The 18,752-nt window shown below is 30.3% G+C and overlaps 2 protein-coding genes across 3 annotated transcripts in view; one reads left to right on the forward strand and one right to left on the reverse strand.

The window, feature by feature from the left end:
* The window catches only part of LOC129989483 (neprilysin-1-like), a 459,015-nt gene that overhangs the window by 37,249 nt on the left and 403,014 nt on the right, over positions 1 to 18,752 (reverse strand). The window contains exons 7-11 of the mRNA XM_056098053.1: positions 16,921 to 17,126; positions 15,484 to 15,663; positions 13,807 to 13,893; positions 4,642 to 4,766; positions 1,055 to 1,280 (exon numbers count right to left, since the gene is read on the reverse strand). Of these exons, the coding sequence (XP_055954028.1) occupies positions 1,055 to 1,280; positions 4,642 to 4,766; positions 13,807 to 13,893; positions 15,484 to 15,663; positions 16,921 to 17,126 (824 nt within the window). The remainder of the gene's footprint in view (positions 1 to 1,054; positions 1,281 to 4,641; positions 4,767 to 13,806; positions 13,894 to 15,483; positions 15,664 to 16,920; positions 17,127 to 18,752) is intronic.
* The window catches only part of LOC129989480 (uncharacterized), a 99,584-nt gene that overhangs the window by 21,304 nt on the left and 59,528 nt on the right, over positions 1 to 18,752 (forward strand). The window lies entirely within an intron of this gene.

Raw genomic sequence — 18,752 nt, forward strand, 5'->3', positions numbered from 1 at the left:
GCCAGATAAAAGTAATACAGAAGAGAGTGGGAGGACTTTTTAAGTAAAATACACTGAACCACGTATTAAAAATATATTTTATGATACGCTGAATTAAAGAAGGGAGATATGGAATGAATAAATTAATCTCGTTTATTTCTATAAGAAATGTTTAAAAACTTTAAAATTAATCTGTAAAGACAATCTGATTCATAATTTTAAAAATAAAACTGTAAAAGAAAAATACTTATTGGCATGCGAGTGACTAATCATATGGCATTGATACGAATTTGTAATACTGTTCATTTGAAATGTGAGTTTCACGCTGAAAAGAGAATTCTGCAGAAATTCTAAATGGATGACTGGCATTGGAATTTCATTTTTGACTTAAAAACTCAACTGCTGAAGCTTATGTGATTCTACAAGCAGCTTTTCACCCTTTCCGTTCTCTTCTCAGAATTAAAGGGTATTTAAAATATTTCATCAAATCAATATATTTATATCAATTATATATTATTTAATATCAATCGATTTCAAAGGAAAATGGACTGACGCTTCATTGACTTCTCTAACGAAAGTAAAAATCAATATAGCTATTATGATAATAAAAGAAGATCGGCGAATGCCATTAAAAGATATTGGATAGTCTGATTACTTTATTGGATGGCTCTAAAAAATTGCTCACAAAAAAGATGCAAATGGCACGTGTTTATACGCTATTGGTTTCCAGACTGTTTATCATTATCCTTTAAAAATCAAGTTACATGTGTTCCTTCTTATAGCCCTGATTTAGCACCAAGTGATTTTTACCGAATTTGAAAAAATACATCCAGGATAAGTGTTTTTCCATCATTAGAAGCCATCTTAAATGCTGTAGTAGAAATTTTGAAGGATCTTTTAAATAATGGTTTTTAGAATGTGTTTATATAGGAGGAATAAATATATTACATATAATAGAGAGTATTTTGAAAACGAGCATAAAAACTGAAGAATAAGTGTTATTAATATATGATCATTCTTTATTGAACAGCCTTCGTTCTTTATTAAGCATTGTTCCGATAACGAGGAATCTTACCGTTTCTTTGCTCTTGGGGTCGAAGTTGTCCCTTATGAAGAGGGCCCCGACCGCCATGCCCATTTTCTTGTTGACGAGGTCCACGCACTGGCTCCACCTCTCTCTTTCTGCTGATATCCCCAGAAGCACTTTCTTGAACTCGGTCCTCTTTTGACTATACTCGCCATCCAGGAAGGGGAGCATGTGCTTGATGAGACGCCAGAGGGCGTAGTTATGGATGGTCCTGCTGGAGTATAATGAATACCACATTTGAGTATGGTGCTTAAAAAATACAGAAATAGTTAAAAATTCTTGACATGCTTAATTCTAGGAATTTGTCTATAGCATAATAAACAAATATTTACTCGATTAATTTCCAAATTTTCTATTAACTTTTAAGGTAAACGCTTCAATAAGCTTTTAATCTTTATATATATATATATAATTTTCTCTTATACGAACGACAGATAAAGTATCATTATCTTCGAAACAATTTGAATTCGAGATTTGGATGAATCTCCAAGTTCGAAAAACAAATTTTCGGCATTATGTCTATCGATCCGTCTGTCTGTGACAAAGATAACTTAAGAACACTTTAAGCTAGTCTGATAAAATTTGGCATATGGTCTCAACGCCAAATTTGAAAATTTCTGCCAAGTTCTGAGTGAAATCCCTTCAGAAACTGTTTATCTGCCCGTTTGTTCGAATATAAATTTAAGCGATAACTATAAAGTGAAGCGAGCTAAGTGGTTAAAATTTGGTACACAGATTTAACATCTAAAGTGTAGATTGCATCAAATTTGAAACTAATTCCTTCAAGGTATTGATTTTCTATTGATCTGTAGTTAATATTTGTAACTATTATACGTCATGCAATGTATTCTTTGGCATAATAAGTTTCTTAGACAGTATACGATAAAGTTTTAGGGAGACCACATCCACTGCTTCCAATGTAGAAATTACGATAAAAAATCAAGACATTAACTCCAAAGTAGGATTTTAATTTCTGATTTTATTTCTTACTATATAAACTTTTTAAATATGCACGCGCTGAAATTTATAATAGACTAATTCTATTAAATTCATTTTTCAGTCTTATCATGGTCAAATTTTAACTAAATGCATTCCATGCTGATAGTTTAGCAGCATAACAGCGCGAAGAAGACCAGTATTTTAGAAAAGTAATCTGTTTGCCAAAGACGTTACTATTAAAATGTATAATTTAGATATTTAATAAAATAAAATTTATTTCTTGAAATAACTGATCATATTCCATAAAATAACGGTTTTTGTACTTTAAAGCTTACATACATATAAAACCGTTGCAGAAAAATCGTTATTTTTATTTTTGTATGGCTTGAAGTATCAAGCAAAATAAAGTTTCATGGCGAGAAATTGCTTTCTTGTGTTTGCAGTTTTATTGCAGACACCTGCCATTTAATCTTTATCCTTTGTTTGCTTTTGGTTTTGGAAGGTAGTAAAAAAGGTTTTCAACCCATGAAATATAGACCGTTATTTTTCTTCAAATAACAGATAAACCATTTCCTTTCCTAGATTTTAAAACGACTTTATTCTTGACGATTTTTTAGAGACAGACACACAAATTCAATTTAAAAGCAAAAATTATAAATTTTACTAAATTTGTTCAAGTATTAGTTGTAATATTAACTACTATATTAAACTAATCAATTTCATTCAGGAGCTGGTTCGCCGAGAATGTTGGTTGTGCTTAGTTAAATCATTTATGAAAAACGCATTTGCTTCAAAAAAGTTTCTTTATCAAATTATGACAGACATTACAAAGTAAGGCACTGCAAAAATTTTTAATAATTTTATTCCTATTCTTCTTCTTACAAGAACATTCCTAATGGAGTTGCTTCCATGACGTCACAGCGCCATTAAAAATTAATTGTTCGGATTATCTATCTTTAAATTGCAAGTTGTCTTTTGTGGTTATGTAATTCCACTTTCTGATTATGTAATTTCACATAAACTGCGCAGATAATACTCGAAATTTTTTAAATTTAGTATTCAAGAATTCAATAAAATCATGCGATTAAATGTTTAATGAAAAGGGAAGATGGTTTGAATTTCATTGCAAAAATGAAATACATCGTTGAAAATTATACAATAAATAGTTTTAAAAATTATTAAAATTCAGAGAAAAAGTTATACGACTAAATTTGTATAATTCAAAGCTCAACTTTTATAATTTTGCAATGGAATAAAAGATTTGTTTAATATTTTTAGAAGCAATCGTGTAAAAACGCCAAAATGTAGTATTATTTTTGACTAATTAAAATTTCAAGAAAATGCACATTTCAACCCTCAAAAGCATATTTGGCCAAATATGACTGTTTAAATCAAACGGTTTGTCCTATGGAAGGCCGAAACACTTACATACAAACATTTTTGTTTATCATTAGTATAGATGATGCCGATTTCTGAGAGGCTAAGTGGACTGCTTGAACTCAATGTTTATAACCTACAGCCATGGCAATTGCATGAGTGAAAATCGACTTAACAATGTCATTACACAATGACAATGTTTATAGGGATGTTGAAAATTCATATTAACTTATTGTCATTCAGTTAATTGGAAATAAAAAAAATGACAACTATTTTTTTTAAAAATTTGTTTGTGATAAAATTTTACCGTATTAAATAGTTAAAATAACAAAAAAATAATTTAATAGTTAGTTGGTAAAGCTGTTATTAATTATGTCATTAATTAATAAGCTATTATTTATGTATTTAATTATTTTTTTGAAAGCGAATACAACATTACGTTTGTTCTGCGTTTGAGATACGTTTATTTTTCTTTTTACAAATCTGATCGGGTTTTCATATATAATTAAAAGTTGGTGGTTGAAGCCAGGGGCAGGGGGAGAGAGATTCGATGATTTTCTCCATAAATCTCGTATAGCGAAATAATGATTGTGAAGCTTCATTCGAAAATGAAGTGTGGTAGGAGGCAGGCCAACCAATGATATCGTTTTAAGGGGTCAAAAGATTTCATGAGAAATAAAAATTGTCGAAGTCATTACTTACTAATAGTTTTAAGTTCATCATCTTAACTAACCATAAGTAATAGCATTTTATCATAAGAAATGAAAGCATTATCTTCCGTTAATCTTGTAAAGTAGACAAAAAGCATTCGATTGGTTAGCTATGTTTGGAAATTGGAGAAATCGATCCAATTGCTAAGGCTGGAAGATATGTGACCACCTTATTTTGTGATATTTCCGAAAATAGAAAATGGAAGAGGATAAGGAGTCACAGGTTATGCATCTATGGTATACAGTTTGTATGGATCATGAGCTTTTGTATGAAATAAAAAATTGGCGAAACCAGTGCAATGGTGATAGTTGGGGAATTCTATAAAAGTTTATTCTCATAAAGAATATACTGTGGATTTCCAGCGAAAATTGGGTTGGGTGGAGATACACGTGACATTTTCAGTTATTATGAGCTTTCATATAAAATAAAAATTAGTGAAATTGGTACAGTTGTTGGGATTGGGGAAGTGGTTCTTTTGAATTTAATTTTAAATATATATAGACATGAAAGGCAGAGGTAGAACGTAGGCATATGATATTATTACTTACCGTCTGTTGACCTGCGAAATTATTTGTCCCATTTCTTGGAGGTAAGGCAAGGCATACACAACAACAGGCTCCTGATCGTCCACCTTGGTTGGCAGAAAAGTGTTCAGGTAGAACACCCAGTCAAACTGAAATCAAATAAACATTAGATATTAAATTGCAATTCAATTTTAACATCAATATTCGTTAATTATAAGATGTTTTGTCAAGTCGATCTGCACTGCGGTTAATATCCAACGCGCATTCTCTCCTTCAATCTTTTACGTTTTCTATTAAACAAATGCATTATTCTCCTTCCCATTATATAAAATTACAGATAATGGACGAGAGAGAGTGAATGTCAAAAAGACTCAGATTTTTATTTTCAGTGTCCATCACATGAACACTTTGTGCTAGGTAGTATAGTGGAGAAATACAGTTATGCATTTTGAATGCCTTCTGTTTGACCGATTGAAATCAAAATTTGAAAGAAAACTGCAATCGGAATAGTAAGTTCACATACCAAATTTCATCCACCTAATTTTTTTCGTTTTTGGGTTATCACGTTTACGTCTGTAAGAATGTACAGATTCACAGACAGACAGTCCTCTGCAAGATCTAATTCAAAATTTGGAAAGAAAAAAAAATCTACATATGAGGGGTTAAAATTTTTTTACGAAATTTCTTTTATCCGATTCGATGTGTTTATATTCATGCGAAAGTATAAGATAGATGGTCAATCCTCAAACAGATTTGGTTCAAAATTTGAAGAAAACAAATCTACGCAATACTGTATTCCAAATTCCATTTCTCTAAGTTGATACATTTTTTTTATTTATTTATGACGTTTACATGTATCTAAAAGTGTACAAATAGATAGACGGTCAATATTTTAATGGATTTGGCCTACAATTTGATGTAAATCTACAATTTAAGAGCTAAATATATATCTAAATTTTATCATCTTGATTTTTATGTTTTCAAATTTTCAGCCAGACAAACAAATTTCCGATGAATGGATTTCATTCAAAATTGGATATAAATCTTTAATTTTGATTAAAAAAATAATCACATACTAAATTTCTTGGATCTAGTTCAAACTGCTTTTGAGTTTTTTTGTTCAGAGACAGACAAGACAGCAGACAGATTTCAAACATTATTACAAAATTTCGAATTGAAATGAAGAGATTCGTCAAAATCTTGAGGTTGAATTTTTTGACGATTACAATCTTTTATATACTTCGAAAACAAGAAAGTAAAAAAAAATTCACAGGAAAACTGAGTAATATTCTGTTTATAAATATTGCGATTAAAATATTCAAAAGTATTTGGATTTAAATTTTGATTTTTGCAAAGAAATATGGGTTTGGTGAAATCTTGCTGATTCATTTTACCTGAATTCGAAAAAAATCCGATATATTTAAAACTATAAATGACTCAATAAAATTTTATTGTTTAATGGAATCAGTACCGGTTCAAATACTTGAAAATAAATAAATTAATTGAAATGAAAAAAGATTTAAATATTACAAATAAATAAAGCTCATTAAATCTTTTAAAAATAATATTAATTTTTTGATTATTTTTTCATTCAGAAATAACTTTAAAAATATCTATACGCTTCTAAATTTTTACGCTTCTGATTTTTTATTCAGTTATTATTATTAGCATGTCAAACATTCTTTTATGTATTTCATTCATACATAAATTTTAAAATGTAAAGAATTTTAATTTTATTTAATATTGCTCTAATTTTTCAGCAATAAATACTAGTTCATCTGCAGTTTTACAGTAATATATGCCGTTTTTACTTTCGCCATACATGATATACAAAAGTCTAGTAATAGTTAAAAAATTCGAATTCGATATTTTAACGAATTTCCACATTTTAAATCTCCCTGAGTTCCAAAAGCACATTTCTGGAAAATGTCCGTCTGTCTCTCTGTGACAAAGATAACTCAAAACTTCTTCTATATATGATTTCTGATTTCTTTCAACTTTTCAGAAGAACTTTCTCAGAGGAAGTCTGTCTGTCCGGCTGTTGGAATATAATTTAACATGATAATTACAAAACGAAGAGAGCTAGTTAGATAAAATTCGGTATACAGATTCAATATCTATAGTGAAGAAACACCTATCAACTTTTAAACCAAATCCAACAAGAGACTGACTGTCTGTCGGTCTGTGCTTTCAGAAAATGGAAAAGCGATCATTCAAAAACATTATAAATATATCACATTTGGTACGGGACTTTGAGACTACAAGTGTAGTTTTGTGTCAAATTTTTGTTTCAATCGATTGGAAAAAAACGTATCTGAAACACAAATTCGATTTTCGGATACTATTAACCGCATTCCGGGGATTCATCGCCAAGTAACTCGCCAAGGATGATTCGATAGATTCAGAAAAATACTAAATTCACGCCAAAAGTTAATATTTCGTATTTATTGTAAGCCAATGCCGTGTAAGGCGTTCTCTTTCATGTCAAGTTTATTAGGGAATATGTGACCACTCCTGCTGGTTTGAATATAGAAATAGTTTGTCTAAAGAGTATAAAATGTACAAAACAAATATTCGCTTTTAAATTAAACGAATATTCTTTGAATTCTAATTAGATGAATTTCTAATTTCTAATTTGATTTACAATTATATTGTTCGAGTAGGAGACAAAAATGTTCTCTTTTAGTCGTGAGAATATTTTTATTGTCTTAAAGAGAACAAATAGTATTCTTAGAATAAGTGAATACAAAGCACACACAATGTTCTTAATTCAATACGAATCTTCAACTAACGGTAAAATACTGCATGTCTGCAACATCATTTGAATTTAACGCGGATACAAGAAAAACACCGAAACCTTTTATTTGCTTCTTAATGATTTAATTTTTTTGAACTTCCTTTATTTCTTTTGATAAATATTATTGAAAATTAATTTCATCCGGTTAAACTAGCTAAAACTCTACTAGGATATACTCCAGTTACGAATTAAGACTTACCAACTTCAAAGGAAAGTTTCAACACAATTACTTTGGCTGGTAATAAATGAATGAACATTTTAAACCTTTTATGTCAAGATAAAGAACAAGGTATCTCATTAAATATCTAAAATTGTAATGTCTCTAATGATACCATTTGAATATAAGCATCATCTTTATTGAATGGATCGAGACGATCTTTTGCAACTTATTCTTTTCATTTTAGAATTCTGAATGAATAAGTGGGCAAAAGCTTGACTGTTAATGAGATTCTGTGAAATAAGTGGTATCAAAAAGGATTGTGCAACCTCATCAATTGAAACGATCCTTCCATTTTCTCTCTACGTCGTTGTTGCCATTGAAAAGAGAATAAATATGTATTAATTTTTTTTTCGTCAAGTGGAATTTTCATCGGTTCTTTGAAGAAAATAAACTGGGGTTTTATTAGTTTTTTTCAAACTTTGAAACTTGTGAAATAGTGTAAGTTGAGTATTTTAATAGCCTTTTAATATTTAATTAATTAGACAAAAATGTTATTCAAGTGTTTAGCAATTACAAGAGAATTTGAAGAGAGTTCATTTTGTAAGATTTGATTTTGTAGTATTAAAAATATTTAAAGAAGAGTAAAAAGCATTTCTTTTATTATTTCCATTAAAAGTATTCATCTTTTTTATCAGTGACGGTTTCCTACTCGACTAGCTGAAGCAGAGTTTGAGGAGATATAATTAAATCGATAAAAATATTACAAATGTTACAATCCTATAAACGCAAGCCAAAAAAAGCATGCAAAAAATTTAAATTGCATAGTTAAAAATATCACAATAACTATCTACACTGAATAGTTAAAAAAAAATTGTTACATAAATTTAAGCACAATTAATTAGTTATTTGTAATGTATTGAAATATCAACTATTTATTTAACTAGTTATGTTACATTTAATATGATAGGGCATATAAAATAACTATTTTTTATTATTTTTTTTGTAATCTATCATAACAATTTAGATAAGTGACCATGTTAAAAAGTCGTTTTTTTTTTTCAAAAATATCAAATATTTTTTAATTTAATATTTTTGATTTCTGGCCAGTCTTCTTCATAAAGCCATTTGAATTTTACTTCTAAACTTATTCTTTGAGAAGTTACATTGATTTTTTTATTTACACAGTACATGTTTTAATGGTATATTACATCTTTGATGCGATTTTCACAAATTCTAAATTTTTGGCTCAATTTTCTCACCGAAAACATCCCAAATTAAAATCTAATCCATGTTTTTTGTTCAAATTCCATATAATAATTTTTTAATATATTCTGCAGTTCCTAAATCGGTGAATAACCAATCTGTTGATTTAAAAATATTCTATAATTGTTGAAAAAAACTGAGAAAAAAAAGCCAAATTTCATGCCCCAATATTTAAAGATTGGATACAAAGAGAGCTAGTTCCTTTTTCAGTTCCGGAACTCTTAATTGTCTTTATTAAGCTATCTGCATGATTTTGAGTAAGTTATATGATATACTTTTAATTTAGTTGGTTTTTGCTTTATACTTTTTTTAGCTAAATAACCCCACATTTTTTCCAATCATTTAAAAGAAATTTTGACATATTTTGGTTTCATTCATATTTTTTCAGTCCATTTTAAGCAAGCATCGCCTTGACCTTCTTCAAACTACCAAAAGTGCTCATATTAAAACTTACAGACCTAAATGGTTTCATTAAAAACTATATAAACTTTTTTACAATATATTGAAATAACCATTTGCAAATTGTAGTAGTTTTTTTACAATAATTTTTTATAATCAGGACAAGACTTTGTGACTCTCTTATACATTGTTAGCAAATGGATATCATACATATATCTCCATTTCTGTCCAACTAACTTGTTGACATTTGGAAATAATTTCGCACATAAGTATCGCAAATGACTTGGAGATTTTTCCACGTGGAAGGTGCGTGGGCAATGCCTATCTGCTATCAATCCTCTAATGGCTGCTCTAACTAAAATCGGAATTAGTAAACTGGGCATAATATTAGAGTTATTTTTCTGAAAGCACAACCATCTTTAAGTTTTAGATACAGAAGTTTAGATCATGAATTCAAATCCGCTATTACTGTTAAATGTAAGTTTTGGGATTACATAAAGGATTAAGTGTTTTGCAACACCAATTTCAGACATTAATTATACTCATAGTTAGGATTATAATCACTGTGTCTAGTGTTAAGGCCGATATGTTGGACAATACTTGGTGAGAATTGGAATTTCGCACTGACATTCTTTGAGTTTCCAAGGATGCTCACATTAAAATGTACTGAATTAAATGGTTTTATTAAAAACTTTATATAGGTCTTTACATTATATCGAAACAACCATATTCAAACTATAATATTTTTTTTTCGCAATCGCAAATGACCTTGAAATTTTTCCACGTGGAAAAGTATGTGTGCAACAACGCCCTTCTGCTATCAATGCATATCATGCTTCTAATGACTTCTCCGACTAAAATTGGAATTGTAAATTAGGCTTAACACTTTCAACACTACCGACGAGATATCTGGTCTATCAGATGCTTCCAATTACAGATTTCTGTGTTCTAAAATTTGTCTCTTATGCCAGTTTAGATAGGTTGAACTTTCTAATACATATTTGAAGAATACCTTTACTTTTTTCATCACAAATTTTACCCCACAGAAACCTGTAATTGGAAGTATCTGAAAGGCGAGATATCTCGTCGGTAGCGTTGAAAGTGTTAATATTAAACTTATTTTGCCGGCGTTTTGGCATAGGGGTAGCGCGTCTTCTCCGTGATCTGGGCGTCCTGGGTTCGAGTCCCGGTTTAGGCATGGTTGTTCTGTCGTTGTTCGATGTGTGAATGTGCCCTCCTGTAAAAAGGGGTTGTGCAAGCGAATGAGTGATGCGTGAGTAGCAAAGTCGTACTCTTGACCCTAGTTGGCGCTACTATAAAAACAAGAGACGCTCCCCCACCGGCTTAAATCGCTGGCTTCGTAACAGCGGGCCTGCCCATGGCAAGTGCCATAAGAAACAACAACAATAAACTTATTTTTCTGAAGCTACAACCATCTTTAGGTTTTAGATACAGATGTACCCATTGTGAGTTCCTCAAATTTTCTTCATGAATTCTTATTTTTTTAAAAGAAACTTCACTACTTGTTCAAATGCGTTAGATTAACATGCCTCTTTGAAGTTGCCCGAAGATAGTTGAAGTATTCCTTTTCTAGAAATCTTTTGCATGAAATGAATCAAAGGAGATAACAGACCAAACCCCCTTATTCAATTAAAATAAGTTTCTTGAAATAAGAGAATGAGTTACTGTTCTTGAATATCATAAAAAAAAACTGAAGTTATTACAAAAGAATATCAAACAAATTCAGAAATTTTAACAACAAAATACAATATTCTTAATTAGATATGAATCTTCCTCATTCCTATCAAAACTTTGAGTATCTTCGGATATCTATGACTTCCATTGTGAATAAATAGGAGAAGCATAATTAATCCATTTATATTTTTTTCCTTCAAGATCTTCTTTATCAGTCACAAATAGTTTCAAAACTCATTTTAAGCTCAAATTGCTAGAAATGCATTATGAACTGCTTTGGCTCTAAAATAAGATTCAACATCTTCAAAGGAAATACTTCAACTAAATAACTTTGAAAGGTCGCGCAACAATCAATACGTATCAGATTTTTATCTGCAAAATGGAGAACAGGGAAGGAACTTCATTAAGAATCTGAAATTTTTATCTCCTAATTACACAACTTCAGTAAAAGCATTGATCCTATTTTCTGTATACAGAACTTTTTTCTAGAACATAATTCACCTTATTTTAGAATTCTCAATAAATAAATGGGCATAAGCTTGACTTTTAATGAGGGACTGTGCGTTAAATGGGATCAAAAGGATTTGAAGCTTAATCACTTGAAGCAGGTCTTCTATTCTTCGCGCATACATCATTATCGGCTTTATTGCCGTTCAAGCAATGACGAGTATCTATTAAAAATCTTTTTTCTTCCCCGTGTCTTTGAAACGTTATTTATTGGCCATTGCAGTAAATTAACTGAACTGCGTGAGTTTTTAATTTTGAAATGTGTTGAAAAGGAATAGAAAATGGAGTCCTTTGATAGTCTTAATATATAAAATAAATTGATAAGTAACAATGCTAGTTAAGTGTTTTATAATAGCTTAATAATAAGTAGTTAATGGCATGTATTTTGCTACTCTCGAATACCTTGAAATTTCCTTTTATAAAGCTTTAAATAATGTTATATTGGAACAAGAAAAAGTGTTACTAAAATTGTTTTTGCATAATAAAGTTGCTGTGATAGATGCATTTTTTTGCATATGATTTTACTGACTAAATTATTAAAGCAAATAAGGTATTAGTTGATACTCAACCTTTGAACAAAACATAAATCAAGAATTTTTTTCTTAATATCAATTTTACTCCCTGAATTTAGATATTACATTTATGTTCATGCAAGTTTTATACACATATTTAAATAATATAAAGACGTAAAATTTTAATGAAATTTTCACTGAAAAATGGAGAAAAAAAAAATGTAAAGATTGAGAAAAAATTCATTGAAGAAAAAAAATGTAGAGATTGATTATTTAGAATTATTATTCAGAAATTTTTTCCATCGTTTATTAAAAGTAGTAAATAAAATTGTTAAGGAATCTCGGAATCTTAAAAGTAAACCTAATAAACTTTTTCTTCTTTTATTTGCCGATAAAGCATTTCACCTAAATAGTGGCACTTGAATTAGATTAAAAATCTTTTGAATCTTTTTACTGCTTTTTATTTAGAGGTTGACATAATTTCAAAGCATAATATTTAATCTAACAAAATAAATCAAATTAAAATATCAGCATCAACATCAGTAACTGCAACCACAACCTTATGTCAATAATCAAATTAAAATATCTGCAATACAATAAAATAAGAGCATTTCGTAATTTTAAACAAAGTCCGATTGAACACTTCTATTCATTATTATACATGAAAAACTTTATTTACTGAAAAATTCGTAAATGAATTACAAAAATTCAAATTTTTTTGTAGTACTTCAGTTTTGCACACAGTTACGATTGGAAAGATAAAATTCGGCACAGAAATTTAAAATCTATAGTGTAAACAACTGTCAAGTTTTGAGCCAAATTCAACTAAGTGTTGACTGTCTATCGGTCTGTACTTTTGGAAGCATGTAAACGAGATTATTCAAAATGAATGACTTAAATATATCAAATTTGGTATGGGACAACAATAGTAGTTTTATGTCAAATCCTTCTTTCAATCGGTTGAGAAACGCACGTCTAAAACATATATTCGATTTTCGGATACTTTTATCCTCATACCAGGGATTAACCGCCAAAAAACTCGCCAAGTGGCATGATAAATTCAGGTAAAAGGCTAAATTCATGCCAAAAGTTAATATTTCGTAACCATTGTACACCAATGCGATGTAAAGCTCTGTTTGGCATGACATGTTTATTAGAGAGTATATGAGGAAGCTTTTGGAAGCTTCCTCATATATTCCCGATGGTTTTATTCGTTTCATCAAATACTTAATCGTGTCTTTCATTGTTGAAAGCAAAAGAAAAAGGATTATGTTTAATATGTCCGTAGTTTATAAGATGAATAAAAAAGTGGTTATCGAATTTTGAATGTTAGAAGATAAATGAACAGGACAATTACATTTTTAATAATACTATGAAGTCATGGGACTGGCCTCCAATTGAAAGGTCTTTGTACAAAATAAAGGGAACTGAAGCAAGATAGTCAAAACAATACGACTTTAATGTCACACTTGTCAGTTGGATAGAATCAGGGACTTGAAGTCATATCTGAACATTTTATATGACATCATATATAACCAATATTTTCGGCAAAACAACTGGTCGTTGTGGCGACTTTTTTTAAAAAAATTAACTCATACTAATAATTTAACAGCCGATAAACTAAGATTTTAGAGCGAAAATGTCGACGCTAAAGGAATTTATCACTTTATGATTAATCGAATTAAAATTTTTTACAAATGTAATTACTTAGTAACATTCTTCAATAAGCGTGCAAAAACCCCTCTAAGCCCAGTGGCTCTAGGCATTTGGTTACTTAGAAATACTCTAAATTTTTTTTTTTAATTTTTATGAATGGACTTCAATAATCTTTACAACTGTTGGAGGGTTTTACTTACTTCAGGAACTATCTCCGAAAGTTCTTGTAGAGACATCTTGTTGTAGATGGCCCCAGTGTCGTGTCTATCAGCCTCTGGCATGGAAGCCTAAAACGAAGAAAAAGGGGAAAAATCAGAAAAAAAAAGAAAATGATTAAAAAATAATCTGAAATTGATTGTAGCGAAAGTGAAGTTATCAATAGACAACATGAATCTGAGTGAAAAAGTCTATTGACCCGATTGATACGAGATTGATAAATGATGATGATTGCAATACTTTCTCGTTCATCAAAAAATTCTAACTCGAGATTTCGTTGAATCTCCGCGTTTTTGACATCCTCGAGTTCGAAAAACACATTTTTGGAAAATGTACGTCTGTCTGTCTAGTACAAAGATAATTCAAAAATGCTTAGAGCTAGACGGATGAAATTTGGTATACGGTCTTTATACAAAATATGTAGATATCTGTCAAATTTTGAGCAAAATTCATTAAGAGGAAGTCTGTCTGTCCGGGTGTTAGAATATAATTAATATGATAACTACAAAACAAAGAGACTAGATAAATAAAATTTGGTACATAGTTTTAATATCTATATTGCAGACATCAATCAAATTTTGAGCCAAATCCAAGGAGTTGACTGTCTGTCGGTCTGTATCCTCAGAAAAATCTTGTTGTTGCTGTTTATAATGGCACTTGCCATGGACAAGCTCGCTGTCGACGACAGCGATTTTAAGCCAAGGGAGCGTCTCTTGTTTCAGTAGCGCCAACCAGGGCCAAGAGTACGTTTTAGTTACTCACGCAACACATTCGCTCGCACAACCTCTTTTTGCAGGGGGGCACATTCACACATAGAACAGATATAGTACAACCCTGCCCGAACCGGGACTCGAACCGAGGACGCCCAGGTCACGGGTAAGACGCGCTACCCCTATGCCAGAACGCCGGCTCAGAAACATGTAAACATGATATTTTAAAAAACTTAATGGCTTAAATATATCCAATCTGGTATGGGGTTTTGTGACAACAAGTGCAATTTTGTTGTCAAATCTTTGTTTCAATCGGTTGAGAAAAACGCGTCTAAAACACAAATTCGATTTTTAGATACTATTAACCGCATTCCAGGGATTAATCGCCAAATAACTCGCCAAGGATTCCACGATAGTTTAAATGAAAATAATAACTTCACGCCAAAGGTTGATATTTCGTAACGCTTGAAGGCCAGTGTAATGCAAGACATTTTCTGGGATAACACCTTTATTAGAAAGTATGCGAGAAAGTTTTGTAGAGACCACTCTCGACAGTTTTATTTTATTCCCATTCTTCAAATAAGTTAAAATAATGCAGTTTCAGAATGGTGAATCTTTATTTAAACGTTGGCATTTTTAAATAGTCTCCTGAACTTTATCACTTCACATTATTTATTCATTGTACAATACTTCAAGCCATGAAATTTATTTCATCTAGATAAAAGTTTCAATCTACGCAATCTTTCAAATTTTCAAAAAAAAAAAAAAAATTACATTTCAAAAATATTTATTTTGTATTAATTATTACTTTATTAACATTAAATTATTTTCATGGATAAAAAAGTTATTAAAAATGTTCTGTTAAAAGTGGCATGCATCATGTAGCATTTCAATTTCGTGACCGTATTTAGTTGATAAAATGAAATAAAAATAAATAAAAGGAACACTTGCATTGGCGAGTCTGATTTCCAGGTCTAAAACGTCAGCCATGTCCATTTCAGCCACTTCTCTCTCGGCTCCAAAAAGAATGGCCACTTCGATCATCAACCTCAGGTAGGCTTTTCGTTCTCTTTCACTGCTGTCCTTCAGGAAGTATTCGCGACTTGGCAAACCGAAGGTCATTTGGTCCAACTGCAAAAGATCCCATCGATGTTAAGAGAATTTGTCTTGGAGAGAGTTATCAATCAGGTTCCATTTTAAATTTGCTATATAAAACATCACTACATCACCTTAATTTAACATTTTTCCATGTTTAGAATTTGGAAATAATCTTTCTACAATCAGAGGTTCTCGTACTTTTAATATTTGGGAATCATCTTTTTACAATAAGTAATTCTCTTACTTTTAGTATTTGGAAATCATCTTTTTACAATAAGTAATTCTCTTACTTTTAGTATTTGGAAATAATTTTTTTGCCTTAATTGTAATCTTGTGATTAAGAGTTAAAATAAGCAACTCTCATGTTTTTAATATTTGAAATTCCTTTTTCCACAATGGTTTCAAAATTGCAGTGCTTAAGAAAAGTATCTTAGTGTTAATCTTCTTTGTCAGATGATGAAGTTAAAAAATATATTTATATAATAAATGTACGTAATTTTTAAAATTTTCAATAGCAATACCTTTTTTTAACAATGAATTGTCAGCTTTTTTTTATACAATAAAAATGAATGCACTTTTTAATAGCAATATCTTTTTTAACAACGAATTGTCAGCTTTTTTATATAAAAAATAAATGTAATTTTTAAAATTTTATAGCATACCTTTTAGCAATACCTTTTTTAACAATGAATTGTAAACTTTTTTTTATATAATAAAAATGAATGAACTTTTTAATAGCAATACCTTTTTCAACAATGAATTGTCAATTTTTTTATTTAAAAAATGAATGTTATTTTTTAATTTCCAAAGCAATACCTTTTTTAACAATGAGTTGTCAATTTTTTTATTTGATAAAAATGAATGCAATTTTTAAATTTTCAATAGCAATATCTTTTTCAACAATGAATTGTCAACTTTTTTATGCAATAAAAATCAAGTTTTATTTGATTTACAATGATTATTTATGCAAAAATTATAACGCAACTATTTGTATTGCTTCTGACGTGTATACACGTCATCACTTGATTTTGATTAAGCGCATGAGGGACCTTTAAATATAAATTCCGTAGTTAACTGGTTAATAATTATAGCGTCGATTCAATAAAATCTTAACCCATTCCTCACTATATCGAAATTTTATTTTTACGTAACCTTAAAAAACACATCACATCGCATCCATGTGACTAGACTAGTGCGTGATGTCTGCTTTTTAGGAAAATAAACAAAGTCGGATATTTCCACGATGTAAAGAGTTTTATTGTTGACGAAAATGCTTTACCTAATTCGTACCTGAATGACATTGACCGAAGAGTTCTTGTCGTCGGGTCCCACCCACTGCTCGATGATGATGCCCTGGTTGTAGTCCCCTCTAAGCTGACCCAACAGATGTTCTAAGGGCCACTCTGGTTCTTCCCAGTCACGCTCGCTTACTGGCCAGCCGCCCAGTTCACGGACCACATCACGTAAGGGCTTATCACCGATGGCTTCTATTTGAACTGCAATACAAAGAAAATGGTGAAGTCAGCAAAAATCACAATAATCATGTAAATCAATATAAAACATGAATGCCTCTGCATTAAAATAGTGACTTTAAAATTAATTAGAGAATACTAAATATGTAATTAGATAACTATCTTGTATAGTAAATATTTAACAGAATTGTTGAGTATTGACTCCAGTGGAATATCAAGTTAATAAAGGCTTTCTCATAAAGTTAGAATTTTTTTTCTCTATTTTTAGGAATTCTTCTTCTTTTCTTCACTTTTAGGAATTACTTTCTTCAAAATCTTCAATTCACTGAAAGAATTGTTCTCTCAATGTTTTATTCAGTTCATGAGACCTCGCGAAATCACTAGGTGAAATGTCCGGGCTATAGAGGTAACTGAAGATACCATCTTGATTTGGTTTTAAGTGGCCATCATTGTCAATTCAATTTTTTTTCTGAGGACCATTTTTAGGAATTACTTTCTTCACATTCATCTATTCACTTGGAGAGTTATACTCTCAATGCTTTATTCAGTTCCTCAGACCTCGAGAAATCACTATGTGAAATGTCCGGGCTATAGAGGTGACTGAAGGTCCCATATTTGATTTGGTTCTGAGTAGCTATCATTGTCTTAGAAGAGACTTGATTGAGCTTCGCAGTAGTTTCAAATTTTCACTGTGACATTCCTCCTTCCCTGCTTCAACAACTAAGTTCACACTGTCTCTCGTTGTTTTAAGTTCATTCGAATGACTCATTTAGATTATATGACCAATTGATTGTTCACATCTACCTACATTAATTTATTATACCTCATATTTAATATACGATTTCTGTTCACATCTACCTACTTTAGCCTATTATACCTGATATTTATTGAACCATTTCTGTTCACATCTACCTACTTTAGCTTATTATACCTGATATTTAATGTACCATTTCTGTTCACATCTACCTACGTTAGCTTATTATACCTGATATTTAATGCACCATTTCTGTTCACATCTACCTACTTTAGCTTATTATACCTGATATTTAATGTACCCTTTCTGTTCACATCTACCTACGTTAGCTTATTATACCTGATATTTAATGTACCCTTTCTGTTCACATCTACTCACGTTAGTTTATTATACCTGATGTTTAATGTACCCTTTCTGTTCACATCTACATACTTTAGCTTATTATACCTGATATTTATTTTACCATTTCTGTTCACATCTACCTACTTTAGCTTATTATACCTGATATTTATTGTTACATTTTTGTTCACATCTACCTACGTTAGCTTATTATACCTGATATTTAATGTACCCTTTCTGTTCACATCTACTCACGTTAGCTTATTATACCTGATCTTTAATGTACCATTTCTGTATGTTTCTTACCACCCTTTAATTCGCTTTTTTAAACGCATCTTACAATATTTAATGAATGGTTTCAAGGAAAATTTATGGATCGTTGGACTAGTGGTTCATTCCTGTAACTATTCTATATCTGTTAGCAGTGCTTATTTTACAGTATGTATTAATATACATATTTCAGTTTCTACTTTTATTCTTTAAGTGCTTAGTGAAACGTCATTATAAGTATCAAAATTTCTTGCAAATCATATTGAACTTCAGAGATTTAAAGACTG

The sequence above is a fragment of the Argiope bruennichi genome, chromosome 10 (assembly GCF_947563725.1).
Source record: "Argiope bruennichi chromosome 10, qqArgBrue1.1, whole genome shotgun sequence".
Lineage (NCBI taxonomy): Eukaryota > Metazoa > Arthropoda > Arachnida > Araneae > Araneidae > Argiope > Argiope bruennichi.